This window comes from Peromyscus eremicus, chromosome 17 (genome assembly GCF_949786415.1).
Source record: "Peromyscus eremicus chromosome 17, PerEre_H2_v1, whole genome shotgun sequence".
NCBI lineage: Eukaryota > Metazoa > Chordata > Mammalia > Rodentia > Cricetidae > Peromyscus > Peromyscus eremicus.
In genome coordinates this window covers 60,604,785-60,618,602 of record NC_081433.1, presented here as the reverse complement: position 1 = coordinate 60,618,602, position 13,818 = coordinate 60,604,785, and the positions used below count along the sequence as shown (strand labels likewise).

The 13,818-nt window shown below is 57.9% G+C and overlaps 1 protein-coding gene across 4 annotated transcripts in view; it reads left to right on the top strand.

The window, feature by feature from the left end:
• The window catches only part of Unc13a (unc-13 homolog A), a 52,970-nt gene that overhangs the window by 13,771 nt on the left and 25,381 nt on the right, over positions 1-13,818 (top strand). For 3 of the 4 annotated variants that reach the window (XM_059244278.1, XM_059244280.1, XM_059244277.1), the window contains exons 10-21: positions 1,683-2,228; positions 2,385-2,493; positions 4,318-4,364; positions 4,871-4,949; positions 5,392-5,463; positions 5,567-5,786; positions 7,564-7,791; positions 8,389-8,530; positions 8,624-8,793; positions 8,960-9,075; positions 12,086-12,249; positions 12,707-12,857. In XM_059244278.1, the coding sequence (XP_059100261.1) occupies positions 1,683-2,228; positions 2,385-2,493; positions 4,318-4,364; positions 4,871-4,949; positions 5,392-5,463; positions 5,567-5,786; positions 7,564-7,791; positions 8,389-8,530; positions 8,624-8,793; positions 8,960-9,075; positions 12,086-12,249; positions 12,707-12,857 (2,044 nt within the window). Of the gene's footprint in view, positions 1-1,682; positions 2,229-2,384; positions 2,494-4,317; positions 4,365-4,870; positions 4,950-5,103; positions 5,110-5,391; positions 5,464-5,566; positions 5,787-7,563; positions 7,792-8,388; positions 8,531-8,623; positions 8,794-8,959; positions 9,076-12,085; positions 12,250-12,706; positions 12,858-13,818 lie in introns of all 4 variants that reach the window. The other variant, XM_059244279.1, reaches the window with a different exon arrangement.

Here is a 13,818-nt window from a genome sequence, read left to right as displayed (position 1 = left end):
TGTGCATTGCCCCCGCCCCCCGCAAATTTATTATATGTGCATTGGTGTGAGGATGTCAGATCCCCTGGAGTTACAGACGGTTGTGAGCTGCCGTGTGGGTGCTGGGAATCCCAGGTCCTCTGGGAGAGCTCTTAACCGCCACCTCTCTGTCTCTCCAGCCCCTCACGCCCCTTTTTAAATCATTCCGACTACACGTGCTCCCGGCCTTCGCCTCCGAGTGCCGAGTGCCGCGGTGACCCGCTGCACCACTTCCGGTTTCTGCCGTGCTGGGCACGGAAGCCAGGCCTCGTGCATGCTAACCAGGCAGCAGCCGAGCTGCAAGCTGCTGCTCGCTTGCTCACATCGCTGGTGGAGTCCCGTGAGAATCTCTGGGAGGGATGGACGGGATGTGCGAGCCCCCTGGCTTGGCTGTGGACAGGCTATGAAGGTCTGAAGGGTTTTCTAGAAGCTTCTTGTCTTCTGAGACCACTTCTGAGACCAGCCTCCACCCAGGCCACGTGGTCTGGTGTGGCCAGCGCTGGCTGGGTCAGGGATGCGTGGACCGGGCCCTGCTGTGGGGTCAGCGCTCAGCTGGGTCAGGGACGCTGGGGAGGGCTTTCTGGAGGGCAGAGCTGGAGTCTCTCCCTCAAAGACCAAGTAAGGCTTCCATCAGGGGACAGGGATCCTGGCGAAGAGCAGTGAGGCTGGGGGCTGCCAGTCATTGGGCGGCTCAAGCGGGAAGACCCTGGGTGACTGGAGGGAGGTGAGGGACCAGGGATGCGTTGGAACGGATGTAGACACAGGCTATGGGAGGCAGTGGGAAAGAGGTGTGGTGCCACCAAGTCCCACCTTTAGTGCAAGCAGAGGGAGCGGGTCTCAGGTGGTGGACTCCACCCGTGGGCGGCCCCCCCTCTCTGCCCGCTCCCCCTGAAGTGCAGTTTGGAACCTCACCACTAGGGGGAGCGTGTGCATCGCCCCGGTTGACATCCAGTCCCAGGCAAGCGCCAGCTCTCACAATGAAATGTAGCTAACACATCCAACAAGGGCTTAAGGGTTCCCTACTACATGCCGCTCCCGGGATAGCTGGTGAAGAGCCCAGCAGTATTTAAGATGAGGAACAGCAGGTTTGTTAAATGACTGAATGAACTCCAGAAGCTTCAGTGGCTGGCCATAGGCAGGGACAGGTTATGTCCGGGGTGGTCCAGGGTAAACATTAGGAGCTTATAATGGAAGACTGGACATGGCCAGAGTGTCCAGGGCTGCAGAGAAGGGAGTGGGTACTGAGGCTGAGTCAAAATGGCTGAGTGTGTGTCTTGAGAGGAAGGGGCTGTATGTCCTGGCCAAGCTAGTGTTTCTTGGTGCCTGGGACAGCGGCATGCACACAGTAGGTGTTCAATTAACGCCAAGCAGGTGTTTGGGCAACACAGCCTGTGTTCCTGGTGTCTTCAGCAAGAACAAACACACACTAGGTGCTTGATATACCCTGTGTGTGGGTCACAGAGGGTCTGTGTTCCTGGAGCAGAAAAGAATGAGCAGTAGGTGTTCAGTCCATGATGAGCGGATGTGTGGTCCACGGTCCAGCAGCAATCACACAGTAGGCCTGGTGTGGGGCCCGCCTACCTTGAGCAGGAGGGAGCACACCTGGCTGACCGGTGTGTGTGCAGGGTTGGTGGTGTGGCCAAGGTCTGACCGCTTCTCTGCAGCCCCACAGGCAGCAGCCGCTACGCATCCTCCGGGGAGCTGAGCCAGGGCAGTTCACAGCTGAGTGAGGACTTTGACCCCGACGAACGCAGCCTGCAGGGCTCAGAGCTGGATGATGAAAGGGACCGCGACTCCTACCATTCCTGCCACAGCTCTGTGAGCTACCACAAGGACTCACCCCACTGGGACCAGGAGGAGGAGGATTTGGAAGATGAGGATCTGGAGGAGGAGGAGGAGGAGGAGGAGGAGGAGGAGGAGGAGGAGCAGGAGGAGTTGGAAGAGTTGGAGGAGGAGGAGTTGGAGGAGGAGGAGGAGGTGCCCGATGACCTGGCTAGCTATGCCCAGCAGGAGGACACCAGTGTGGCTGAACCCAAAGAGTTCAAGCGCATCAGCTTCCCACCAGCTGCACCTCAGAAGGATGACAAGGTCCCAGCTGTGCCCACAGAAGCCCCTGACGTGGCCAAGGGCATCCCCAAGCCTGCCACGCCTGAAGAGAGGGCGGCAGCAGAGCATGCACAGGAAGCCGAGCCCCCCAAGGCTGAAGAGAGGTATCTGGAGGTCTGCGGTGCAGGGCCCTCACCAGGCAGGGATATGCAGAGAGCTCTGGGGACCCCGGAGGGCTACCCACCGGGTCGTCAGAGGGTGGACAAGAGGTCGGGGTCCACAGAGCCATTCTGAACCTCTGCCTGCCTTCCCTGGCTTAGTTTCAGGTCTCGAGAGGATGAGGAGGGCCAGGAAGGGCAGGATGCCATGTCCAGGGCCAAATCTAACTGGCTGCGAGCTTTCAACAAGGTGCGGATGCAGCTGCAGGAGGTAAGTGACAATGAATGCCACTGCCTGGCCACGCCGGTCATGGTGGCCATGCCCACCAAGACTTGTCATCATCCACATCCCAGCACCACCGGGCTCAATGATATCATGCCCACCACCCACCCACACTCAGCTCGACGGCAGACTGATGGGAAGGTCACGGCCTGGACTCTCCTGGCCCTGTTCTGATCCTCTGGTTCCACACTCTCTGGCCCGCTGCCCCCAGCCCAGTCTCCCCCTTAGAAGCGTGGACTTTCCAAATCTGTAGTGAACAGAATTGGAGGCTTGAGACAGGAGAAGCCACAGGGGTCAATTTCACAGGTAAAGACAGAGGTCAGGGCCACAGTGAAAGGTCAGAGGTCAGTGTTAGAATTGGCATTTGGCAGTCTGCCCCTGGAGGCCTGCTGAGTGCCGCTGCCTGGCTGGGGTTGAGTCTTGACCCAACTGCAGGAAGAGGTGAGAAGATGGGTCTGGAGTGTCAGGAGGCAGGATGCTTGGACCGTCCGATGTCACAGTGTAGGCATTCCAGACCAGGTTCCTTCTCCGTTTAAGAAGAGAATGTGAAAATTAGAGCTGGGGAGACCAGTCGCTCAGCAGTTAGGAGCACTGGCTGCTCTTGCAGAGGACCTGGTGTGATTCCGGCACCACGTGGGGCTCACATCTGTCTGTGTAACTCCAGTTCCAAGGGACCAGACACCCTCCTCTGGCCTCTGTGGACACCAGAGATACACTTGGTGCACAGATGCAGAAAAAACATTTACACACATGAAAATGATCATAATAAAAATTTTAAAAAGGTTAGAGATGTTTAGCTGGATGTGATGGCACAGGGCTGTCATCCCAGCACTTGAGAGTCTGAGGCAGGAGGATTGCAGTTCAAGGCCAACTGGGGTTACCTAGTAAGACCTGGTCAAAGAATAAAACAAAATGAAAGAGTCCAGTGAGACTATGAGAGAACGATGTCACGTGGTCAGACCGACAGGTGGTGTTTGATGTCACGTGGTCAGACTGACAGGTGATGTTTGATTGATGTCACGTGGTCAGACCGACAGGTGATGTTTGATTGATGTCACGTGGTCAGACCGACAGGTGATGTTTGATTGATGTCACGTGGTCAGACCGACAGGTGATGCTTGATTGATGTCACGTGGTCAGACCGACAGGTGATGTTTGATTGATGTCACGTGGTCAGACCGACAGGTGATGTTTGATTGATGTCACGTGGTCAGACCGACAGGTGATGCTTGATTGATGTCACGTGGTCAGACCGACAGGTGATGTTTGATGTCACGTGGTCAGACCGACAGGTGGTGTTTGATGTCACGTGGTCAGACCGACAGGTGATGTTTGATTGATGTCACGTGGTCAGACCGACAGGTGATGTTTGATTGATGTCACGTGGTCAGACCGACAGGTGATGCTTGATTGATGTCACGTGGTCAGATCGACAGGTGATGTTTGATTGATGTCACGTGGTCAGACCGACAGGTGATGTTTGATTGATGTCACGTGGTCAGACCGACTGGTGGTGTTTGATGTCATGTGGTCAGACCACAGGTGATGTTTGATTGATGTCACGTGGTCAGACCACAGGTGATGTTTGGTTGATGTCACGTGGTCAGACCGACAGGTGACGTTTGATTGACAGACACTGCGTCTTGCAGCCGGCTTTACAGGCTCAGGCCCAGAAAGCCCGGGGTGGGTCTGGGGATGTGGGACCGGCTTTCCTGAATTCTCACCCACGTGGCAGACAGAGGGGTGTACAGGTTGCCCTGGGAGTAGAGGGATGACCACACTGACCACTGTGTCTGTCTGTCTGTCCTGCAGGCCCGAGGAGAAGGAGAGATGTCCAAGTCTCTATGGTTCAAAGGCGGGTGAGTAGAGAGAGCATCCTGGTCACGGGGCAGGTTTTTGTTTGGTTTTTGCAAGACAAGGTTTCTCTGTGTCACAGCTCTGCCTGTCCTGGATCTCACTCTGTAGACCAGGCTGGCCTCGAACTCACAGAGATCCCCCTGTCTCAGCCTCCCAAGTGCTGGGATTAAAGGTGTGTGTCGCTCACTGCACCTGACTAATTATTATTATTTGAATGGGGTCTTGCTATGCTGCCTAGGCCGGGCTTGAACTCCAGGCTCAAGTGGTCCTTCCGCCTCAGCCTCTTGAGTTACTTACTGGCTGTTTAATCAGTCTTTTTGTGTAAGGGTGCCAGTCTGTGCCAGCCTACCCATACGAGAACCGGAAGTCTAAATAACCACGCCCCTAGGTTTGGTGGCTAGTGCTTCAGCGTGCCATTTGCCAGACAGTTGAACTTCGGCCCACAGGGAGGTCAAGGGTCAGGCTGGGAGCACAGGCCTGGGTGCTCAGGGCCCCGTGTGTCTTGTAGCCCAGGTGGCGGCCTCATCATCATTGACAGTATGCCAGACATCCGGAAGCGGAAGCCCATTCCCCTCGTGAGCGACCTGGTGAGCAGCTCCGTGCTCCCACCCTGAGTGGGGCCGCTGTGAGCAGTGTGTGACCTGTACAACTGCCCACAGTGGCCCTGAGGCCGGGGACTGCCCAGGCAGCCCTTGGGACTAATGTAGCCTGATTTCCACCCCCATGCATCCCGGACCTCAGGCTATGGTGAGTGATCGTGAGCTGGGGTCTCTCCCCAGACGCCCCCCCCCCCCCCCGGGACCTTTCAACTGTCCTCCCCTGTGTGGGTCCCAAGGCTCACGGGTGGCAGAGCAGGGGTCTCATGCTCCAAACTACCTTGATGCACGACCCAGCCGAGAGTTTCGCTCAGTGCTCGGCCGGTGTGGGGAGTTCACCTCCCAGGGTTCCTTCTGACACCCCCCCCCCGCCCCCGCGGCCTCACCTGTGCTGCCAGCACTCACGCACTCATTGGTGACCTTCCCGCCACAGTCGCTGGTGCAGTCGCGGAAGGCGGGCATCACCTCGGCCTTGGCCTCCAGCACGTTGAACAATGAGGAGCTGGTGAGTGGGGGGCTCTGGGAGTGCCCCCGAGGCGATAGAGGAGCAGGGCGCGGGGCTGGGGTGTCCGGGACGCCCAGCCCCACGTGACCCTCCTTCCCCCCAGAAAAACCATGTTTACAAGAAGACCCTGCAAGCCTTAATCTACCCCATCTCCTGCACCACGCCGCACAACTTCGAGGTGTGGACGGCCACCACGCCCACCTACTGCTACGAGTGCGAGGGGCTGCTGTGGGGCATCGCGCGGCAGGGCATGCGCTGCACCGAGTGTGGCGTTAAGTGCCACGAGAAGTGCCAGGACCTGCTCAACGCGGACTGCCTGCAGCGTGAGGGGCGGGGCCAGCAGGAGGCGGGGCGGAGACGGGTGGGCGGGGCCAGGCTCAACCCGTCTGCCGGGGTTTGGGGGACAGGTAGAGGCCAGCCAGGCCCGGAGGGTGAGCTGAGGGTGAGTGGATAGGCTGTGTTGGGTGAATCGAGGGCGTGGCAAGGTCACGCAGCTTAGGATCCTGCAGGCGATGAAATAAGGGTGCCATTGGTATAGTGAGCCAGAGGCAGGGCAGTGGGCGTGGCTTGGTGGGCGGGATTTAGGCTAAGGGAGGAGCTCCGCGGGTTGATGCGGGTTTATTCTCAACCTGTGGGTTACGGGGGTCGCATATCAGATATTTACATTTCGACACAAAACATTAGCAAAATTACAGTTATGAAGTAGCAACAAAATAATTTTATGGTGGGGGGGGTCACCACAACATGAGGAACTGTGTTAAGGAGTCTCAGCGTTAGGAAGGTTGAGAACCACGGGTTATGCGCTGGGACAGGAGAGGGCTTAAGGCTGCGGGAGTGCAGAGGAGCTGAGGCGGTAGAGGGTCTGCGCAGGGGCTTTCGGGTGAGGAAGGCGTGTCTGCCCTACAACCTCTACAAGTCTGCCTTAGAGGTGAGGGGACTGAGGCGTGGTCAGCACATCGTGCACAACCTAACAGGCAGGGCTTTGAGAGGAAGGACGCCCACCTGACAGGAAGGCTGTGCGTGAACATGCTCAGGTGATAGGTCAGTGACAGCAGAGGGAGGGAGGGAGGGCTTGGAGGGGGCGTGGCCTCTTGTAGGGTGTGGCTCGGAGGGGTGCATCTAGGGGGTGCATCTAGAGGGTGCATCTAGGGGGTGCATCTAGGGGGTGCATCTAGAGGGTGCATCTAGGGGGCGCATCTAGGGGATGCATCTAGAGGGTGCATCTAGAGGGTGCATCTAGGGGGTGCATCTAGGGGGCGCATCTAGGGGGCGCATCTAGGGGGTGCATCTAGAGGGGGGTGCATCTAGGGGATGCATCTAGAGGGTGCATCTAGAGGGTGCATCTAGGGGGTGCATCTAGAGGGTGCATCTAGGGGGCGCATCTAGAGGGTGCATCTAGAGGGTGCATCTAGAGGGGGGTGTATCTAGAGGGTGCATCTAGGGGGTGCATTTAGGGGGCGCATCTAGGGGGTGCATCTAGAGGGGGGTGCATCTAGGGGGTGCATCTAGGGGATGCATCTAGAGGGGGGTGCATCTAGAGGGGGGTGCATCTAGGGGGTGCATCTAGGGGGCGCATCTAGAGGGCGCATCTAGAGGGTGCATCTAGAGGGTGCATCTAGAGGGGGGTGTATCTAGAGGGTGCATCTAGGGGGTGCATCTAGGGGGTACATCTAGAGGGTGCATCTAGAGGGGGGTGCATCTAGAGGGTGCATCTAGGGGATGCATCTGGAGGGTGCATCTAGGGGGTGCATCTAGGGGGGGTGTCCTCAGCTGGCCTCAGACACTAGGATTGTTTTAAGTGGGCAGAGACTCCATGTAGACGTGGCTCACCATGAGGCCAGGGCCCAGGGTTCAGTGCGCAGGGAATGTAGAGTGTGACACGTAGGGTGATGTCTTGGGTGAGGCCGGGTAGCAGAGGCTCAAGGGCTTGGCTCTGGGATGGCGATAGACTCAAGTGAGCGAACTTCGTGGGTGTGGCCAAGCCAGAGTAGCCTCAGGGGGCGGGGCTTAGCCAGAAGGAGGGCCTGTGGGCCCCCGCCTGGGGTGGAGGGTTGGAGGCGAACAGCTGGACACCAAGGCCAGGGACATCTGCGTTGGCAGGGGCGGCGGAGAAGAGTTCCAAGCATGGCGCCGAAGATCGCACGCAGAACATCATCATGGTGCTGAAGGACCGCATGAAGATCCGCGAGCGCAACAAGCCCGAGATCTTCGAGCTGATCCAGGAGATCTTCGCCGTCACCAAGAGCGCCCACACACAGCAGATGAAGGCTGTCAAGCAAAGCGTGCTGGACGGCACGTCCAAATGGTCCGCCAAAATCAGCATCACGGGTGCGCATGCGCAGACAGCCCCTGGAGAGGGAACCGAGGGGTACATGGAAGCAGGATACCGAGGGAGGGCTCCAGCTTGAGAACCTCAGGGAAGCTTCTTCCAATGTGCATGAGAGAGTGGTCCCACCTACGGTGCATAAATGGGTGGATGAATGGGTGGGTGGGTGGATGGGCAGGTTGATGGATGGGTAGGGTGCTGCATGCTTGCCTAGATATATCAATGGATGCGTAGGTGGATGACAGGAAGAGGGATGGATGGATGGATGGATGTGTGGATGGGTTGATGAGTGAGTGGATGGAAGGGTAAGTGGCTGGAGGCTTGGATGGATGGATGGGTGGGTGGGTGGGTGGTGGGTGGGTGGGTAGAAGGTTGGGCAGCTACAGGATTGAATATGTGGGTGTGTGGATGATGACTGGAGACAGGGATGGGTGGTTGGGTAGATGGATACACCTTGGGGGTCCTGTGGCAACTTTCTAGCAAGACTAGCTGGGCTGTGTGCGGCTGGCCATGTCACAGGTCTCCTGGAGCATGTGCTAGTGACTGCTTTTGGCAAGTCCTCCTCTTGAAAGCACTTTTGTGTGGTGCGTGTCTTTCAGTGGTCTGTGCCCAGGGCTTGCAGGCCAAGGACAAGACGGGATCCAGTGATCCATACGTCACCGTCCAGGTTGGGAAGACCAAGAAAAGGACAAAGACTATCTATGGGAACCTGAACCCGGTGTGGGAAGAGAACTTCCACTTGTGAGTGATGCTCACTTCTGGGCCAGGTCATAGGCCTCTGAAAGCAGACGGGCCAGCTGCCTGATGCCTGCCCTTCAATCCAACCCCATGCAGTGAGTGTCACAACTCCTCCGACCGGATCAAAGTGCGCGTCTGGGACGAAGATGACGACATCAAATCTCGCGTGAAACAGAGGTTTAAGAGGGAGTCTGACGACTTCCTGGGGCAGACCATCATCGAGGTGCGGACGCTCAGCGGCGAGATGGATGTGTGGTACAATCTGGGTGAGTGAGGGCAGGGCTCAGGGAGGCTGGAGCTGGAGAAAGAGGGGACCCAGGAAATGCAGCACAAGAGGAACCCCAGGGGGTCAGGGAGGCTGCAGACCTTCATATGTATTGAAACAGGCCAGGCTGCCCCGGGACCTTCTAACATCACCCCCACAACCCACAGACAAGAGGACAGACAAGTCCGCTGTGTCGGGGGCCATTCGGCTTCACATCAGTGTGGAGATCAAAGGCGAGGAGAAGGTGGCACCGTACCATGTCCAGTACACCTGTCTGCATGAGGTGAGCCCCCCGGTACACCTGTCTGCGTGAGGTGAGCCCCCCGGTACACCTGTCTGCGTGAGGTGAGCCCCCCGGTACACCTGTCTGCGTGAGGTGAGCCCCCCGGTACACCTGTCTGCGTGAGGTGAGCCCCCCGGTACACCCGTCTGCGTGAGGTGAGCCCCCCGGTACACCCGTCTGCGTGAGGTGAGCCCCCCGGTACACCCGTCTGCGTGAGGTGAGCCCCCCGGTACACCCGTCTGCGTGAGGTGAGCCCCCCGGTACACCCGTCTGCGTGAGGTGAGCCCCCCGGTACACCCGTCTGCGTGAGGTGAGCCCCCGGTACACCCGTCTGCGTGAGGTGAGCCCCCCGGTACACCCGTCTGCGTGAGGTGAGCCCCCCGGTACACCCGTCTGCGTGAGGTGAGCCCCCCGGTACACCCGTCTGCGTGAGGTGAGCCCCCGGTACACCTGTCTGCGTGAGGTGAGCCCCCCGTACACCTGTCCGCGTGAGGTGAGCCCCCCGGTACACCTGTCCGCGTGAGGTGAGCCCCCCGGTACACCTGTCCGCGTGAGGTGAGCCCCCCGGTACACCTGTCTGCGTGAGGTGAGCCCCCCGGTACACCTGTCTGCGTGAGGTGAGCCCCCCGGTACACCTGTCTGCGTGAGGTGAGCCCCCCGGTACACCTGTCTGCGTGAGGTGAGCCCCCCGGTACACCTGTCTGCGTGAGGTGAGCCCCCGGTACACCTGTCTGTGTGAGGTGAGCCCCCCAGTACACCTGTCTGCGTGAGGTGAGCCCCCCGGTACACCTGTCTGCGTGAGGTGAGCCCCCCGGTACACCTGTCTGCGTGAGGTGAGCCCCCCAGTACACCTGTCTGCGTGAGGTGAATCCCCTGTTACACCTGTCTGCGTGAGGTGAGCCCCCCGGTGCCAAGAAACACACAGCTGGCCCCTTCATCACCATGCCTACAACCCCCTCCTCTAAGACACAGCAGTTATGCCCCTCAGAGGTGGTTCCTCACATGGTCCCCCCGCCTGAGAAACTCCTATGTATGCATCAAGGCCCATCCAGGGATCCCCACCGGGCCTCCTGGCCAGCTCTCATGGCTGTACCTAGCAGGCCCCAGTGCTGAGCTCTCCTGCTCCTGCCTGGGCTTCTGGAGAGCACCCTGTCCCAGGTGGGGCTGCTTAATAAATGGAACAGAGAATGAGATCAGTGGATTCGGAGCGACTGGGGCGTGGCCGAGGGTGTGGGTGGATTTGATTGGATAGACAAGGTGGAGTTGAATGATCTTTAGCAATAAGGCAAGTGGTTGGGTAGATTTGGGAGTAGCTGGATACCTGGAAAAGTAGGGGATGGTGGATGGGGAGACAGATTGGTAGATGGATGGATGGACAGATGGAAATACAGGGAATGGATAAGATTTGTGGGATAGTCAGATAGATGGGTAGATGGGTGGGTGGATGGATGATGGATGGATGGATGGGTGAGTGGATGATGGATGAATGGATGGGTGAATGGGTGGGTGGGTGATGGATGGATGGATGGGTGGGTGGGTGGATGGGTGAGTGGGTGGGTGGATGGATGGGTGGATGGATGGGTGAGTGGGTGGATGGATGGATGGGTGGATGATGGATGGATGGATTGATGGGTGGGTGGGTGGGTGATGGATGGGTGGATGGATGGATGGGTGAGTGGATGATGGATGAATGGATGGGTGAATGGGTGGGTGGGTGATGGATGGATGGATAGGTGGGTGGGTGGATGGGTGAGTGGGTGGGTGGATGGATGGATGGATGGATGGATGGGTGAGTGGATGATGGATGAATGGATGGGTGAATGGGTGGGTGGGTGATGGATGGATGGATAGGTGGGTGGGTGGATGGGTGAGTGGGTGGGTGGATGGATGGGTGGATGGATGGATGGGTGGATGGATGATGGATGAATGGATGGGTGAGTGGGTGGGTGGATGGGTGGATGGGTGGGTGGATGGGTGGGTGGATGAGTGGATGGATGGGTGGATGGGTAGGTGGGTGATGGATGGATAGGTGGGTGGGTGGATGGGTGAGTGGGTGGGTGGATGGATGGGTGGATGGATGGATGGATGGATGGGTGGATGATGGATGGATGGATGGATGGGTGAGTGGGTGGGTGGATGGATGGGTGGATGGATGGGTGGATGGATGGGTGGATGATGGATGGATGGATTGATGGGTGGATGGATGGGTGATGGATGGGTGGATGATGGATGGATTGATGGGTGGGTGGGTGATGGATGGGTGGATGGATGGATGGGTGGATGATGGATGGATGGATGGGTGATGGATGGGTGGATGGATGGATGGGTGGGTGATGGATGGATGGATGGGTGATGGATGGGTGGATTGATGGGTGGGTGGGTGGGTGATGGATGGATGGATGGGTGATGGATGGGTGGATGGATGGATGGGTGATGGATGGATGAATGGATGGATGGGTGATGGATGGATGGATGGGTGATGGATGGATGGATGGGTGATGGATGGGTGGATGGATGGATGGGTGGATGGGTGGGTGATGGATGGGTGGATGGATGGATGGGTGGATGGATGGGTGGATGATGGATGGATGGATTGATGGGTAGATGGATGGGTGATGGATGGGTGGATGGATGGATGGGTGGATGGGTGGGTGATGGATGGATGGATGGATGGATGGGTGGGTGATGGATGGATGGATGATGGATGGGTGGATGGATGGATGGGTGGATGGATGGATGGGTGGATGGATGGATGGGTGGATGGATGGGTGGATGATGGATGGATGGATTGATGGGTGGGTGGGTGGGTGATGGATGGATGGATGGGTGGATGATGGATGGGTGGATGGATGGATGGGTGAGTGGGTGGGTGGATGGGTGCAAATGTGAAACCTGGGTGATGAGGAGGAGGAGGATGGGTGATGCAGATGGACAAGTGACTGGAAGGATGGGTGAAGTGAGCGTGTCCTCTGGCCCCCTCCTCATTCCCGACACTCTGTCTCTGGTGCAGAACCTGTTCCACTTCGTGACGGACGTGCAGAACAACGGTGTGGTGAAGATCCCTGATGCCAAAGGCGATGACGCCTGGAAGGTTTACTATGATGAAACAGCCCAGGAGATCGTGGATGAGTTTGCCATGCGCTATGGCGTGGAGTCCATCTACCAAGCCATGACGTGAGGGCACAGTGGGTGGGCGGGTGCCTGGGGTGACACTGGCAGACCTGGGCGAGGGGGGACTCACATCTGGCGGTTATCAAGATACCACTATTGGAAGGTGTGGGCAGGGAGCCAGTGAGGGGTAGAGAGATGTGGTGCCCTAGACAAACCGATGGAGATGGGCCAGGACGTGGTCTCTGTTTCACTCGGTGCTGAAAGAGAAGGATCAGGAACTCAGGGTCATCCTTGGCTACGTACTGAGTTTGAAGCCAGCCTGGGCTCTGTGATACCCTGTCTCAAAAAATGAATTCAAAAACACGGAAGAAAGGACACAGATATAATTACATGGACTCTCAGGGACAGAGCCAGGGCGAAGGGAAGGGAAGAGGGGCCGACTCCCAGATGGTGTCGTGGAGTTGTGGGGACCCCACGGTCTTGGTCCCCACACCCAGTATCTCCTGCTCCCACCCACCAGCCACTTTGCCTGCCTCTCCTCCAAGTACATGTGCCCTGGGGTCCCTGCTGTCATGAGCACCCTGCTGGCCAACATCAACGCCTACTACGCCCACACCACCGCCTCCACCAACGTGTCTGCCTCTGACCGCTTCGCCGCCTCCAACTTCGGGGTCAGTCTCAGGGGTCGGGGCTGGACACACTTCCTGTGATTAGTAATCCTGTGTGCCTCTGCCCCAGTGCCTCCCTGCCTCAGAGCCTCAATTTGCTTCTCTGTAAGAATGGAATCGGAGGTCAAGAGTGGGTGGAGTGCTTGTGACTCAGTAGGTGGAGTGCTTGTGGCTCAGTAGGTGGAGTGCTTGTGGCTCAGTTGGTGGAGTGCTTGTGACTCAGTGGGTAGAGTGCTTGTGGCTCAGTTGGTGGAGTGCTTGTGGCTCAGTAGGTAGAGTGCTTGTGACTCAGTTGGTAGAGTGCTTGTGGCTCAGTTGGTGGAGTGCTTGTGGCTCAGTAGGTAGAGTGCTTGTGGCTCAGTAGGTAGAGTGCTTGTGGCTCAGTTGGTGGAGTGCTTGTGGCTCAGTTGGTGGAGTGCTTGTGGCTCAGTTGGTGGAGTGCTTGTGGCTCAGTTGGTGGAGTGCTTGTGGCTCAGTAAGTAGAGTGCTTGTGGCTCAGTTGGTGGAGTGCTTGTGGCTCAGTTGGTGGAGTGCTTGTGGCTCAGTTGGTGGAGTGCTTGTGGCTCAGTTGGTGGAGTGCTTGTGACACAGTTGGTGGAGTGCTTGTGGCTCAGTTGGTGGAGTGCTTGTTGCTCAGTTGGTGGAGTGCTTGTGGCTCAGTAGGTGGAGTGCTTGTGGCTCAGTAGGTAGAGTGCTTGTGGCTCAGTTGGTGGAGTGCTTGTGGCTCAGTTGGTGGAGTGCTGGCCCAGAAGGAATGAGGCCCTGGGTCTCATCCCTGGCACCGTGTAAACCAGGCACGGTGACACATATGTTTGTCATCCCAGCTCTCAGGAGGCTGAGGCAGGAGGATCTCCAAGTCCAAGCCAGCCTGGGATATAGGGACTCTGAGTCAAAAAGCTAGAAAGAGGGGCTGGAGAGATGGCTCAGTGGTTAAGAACACTGGCTGCTCCTCCAAAGGTCCTGA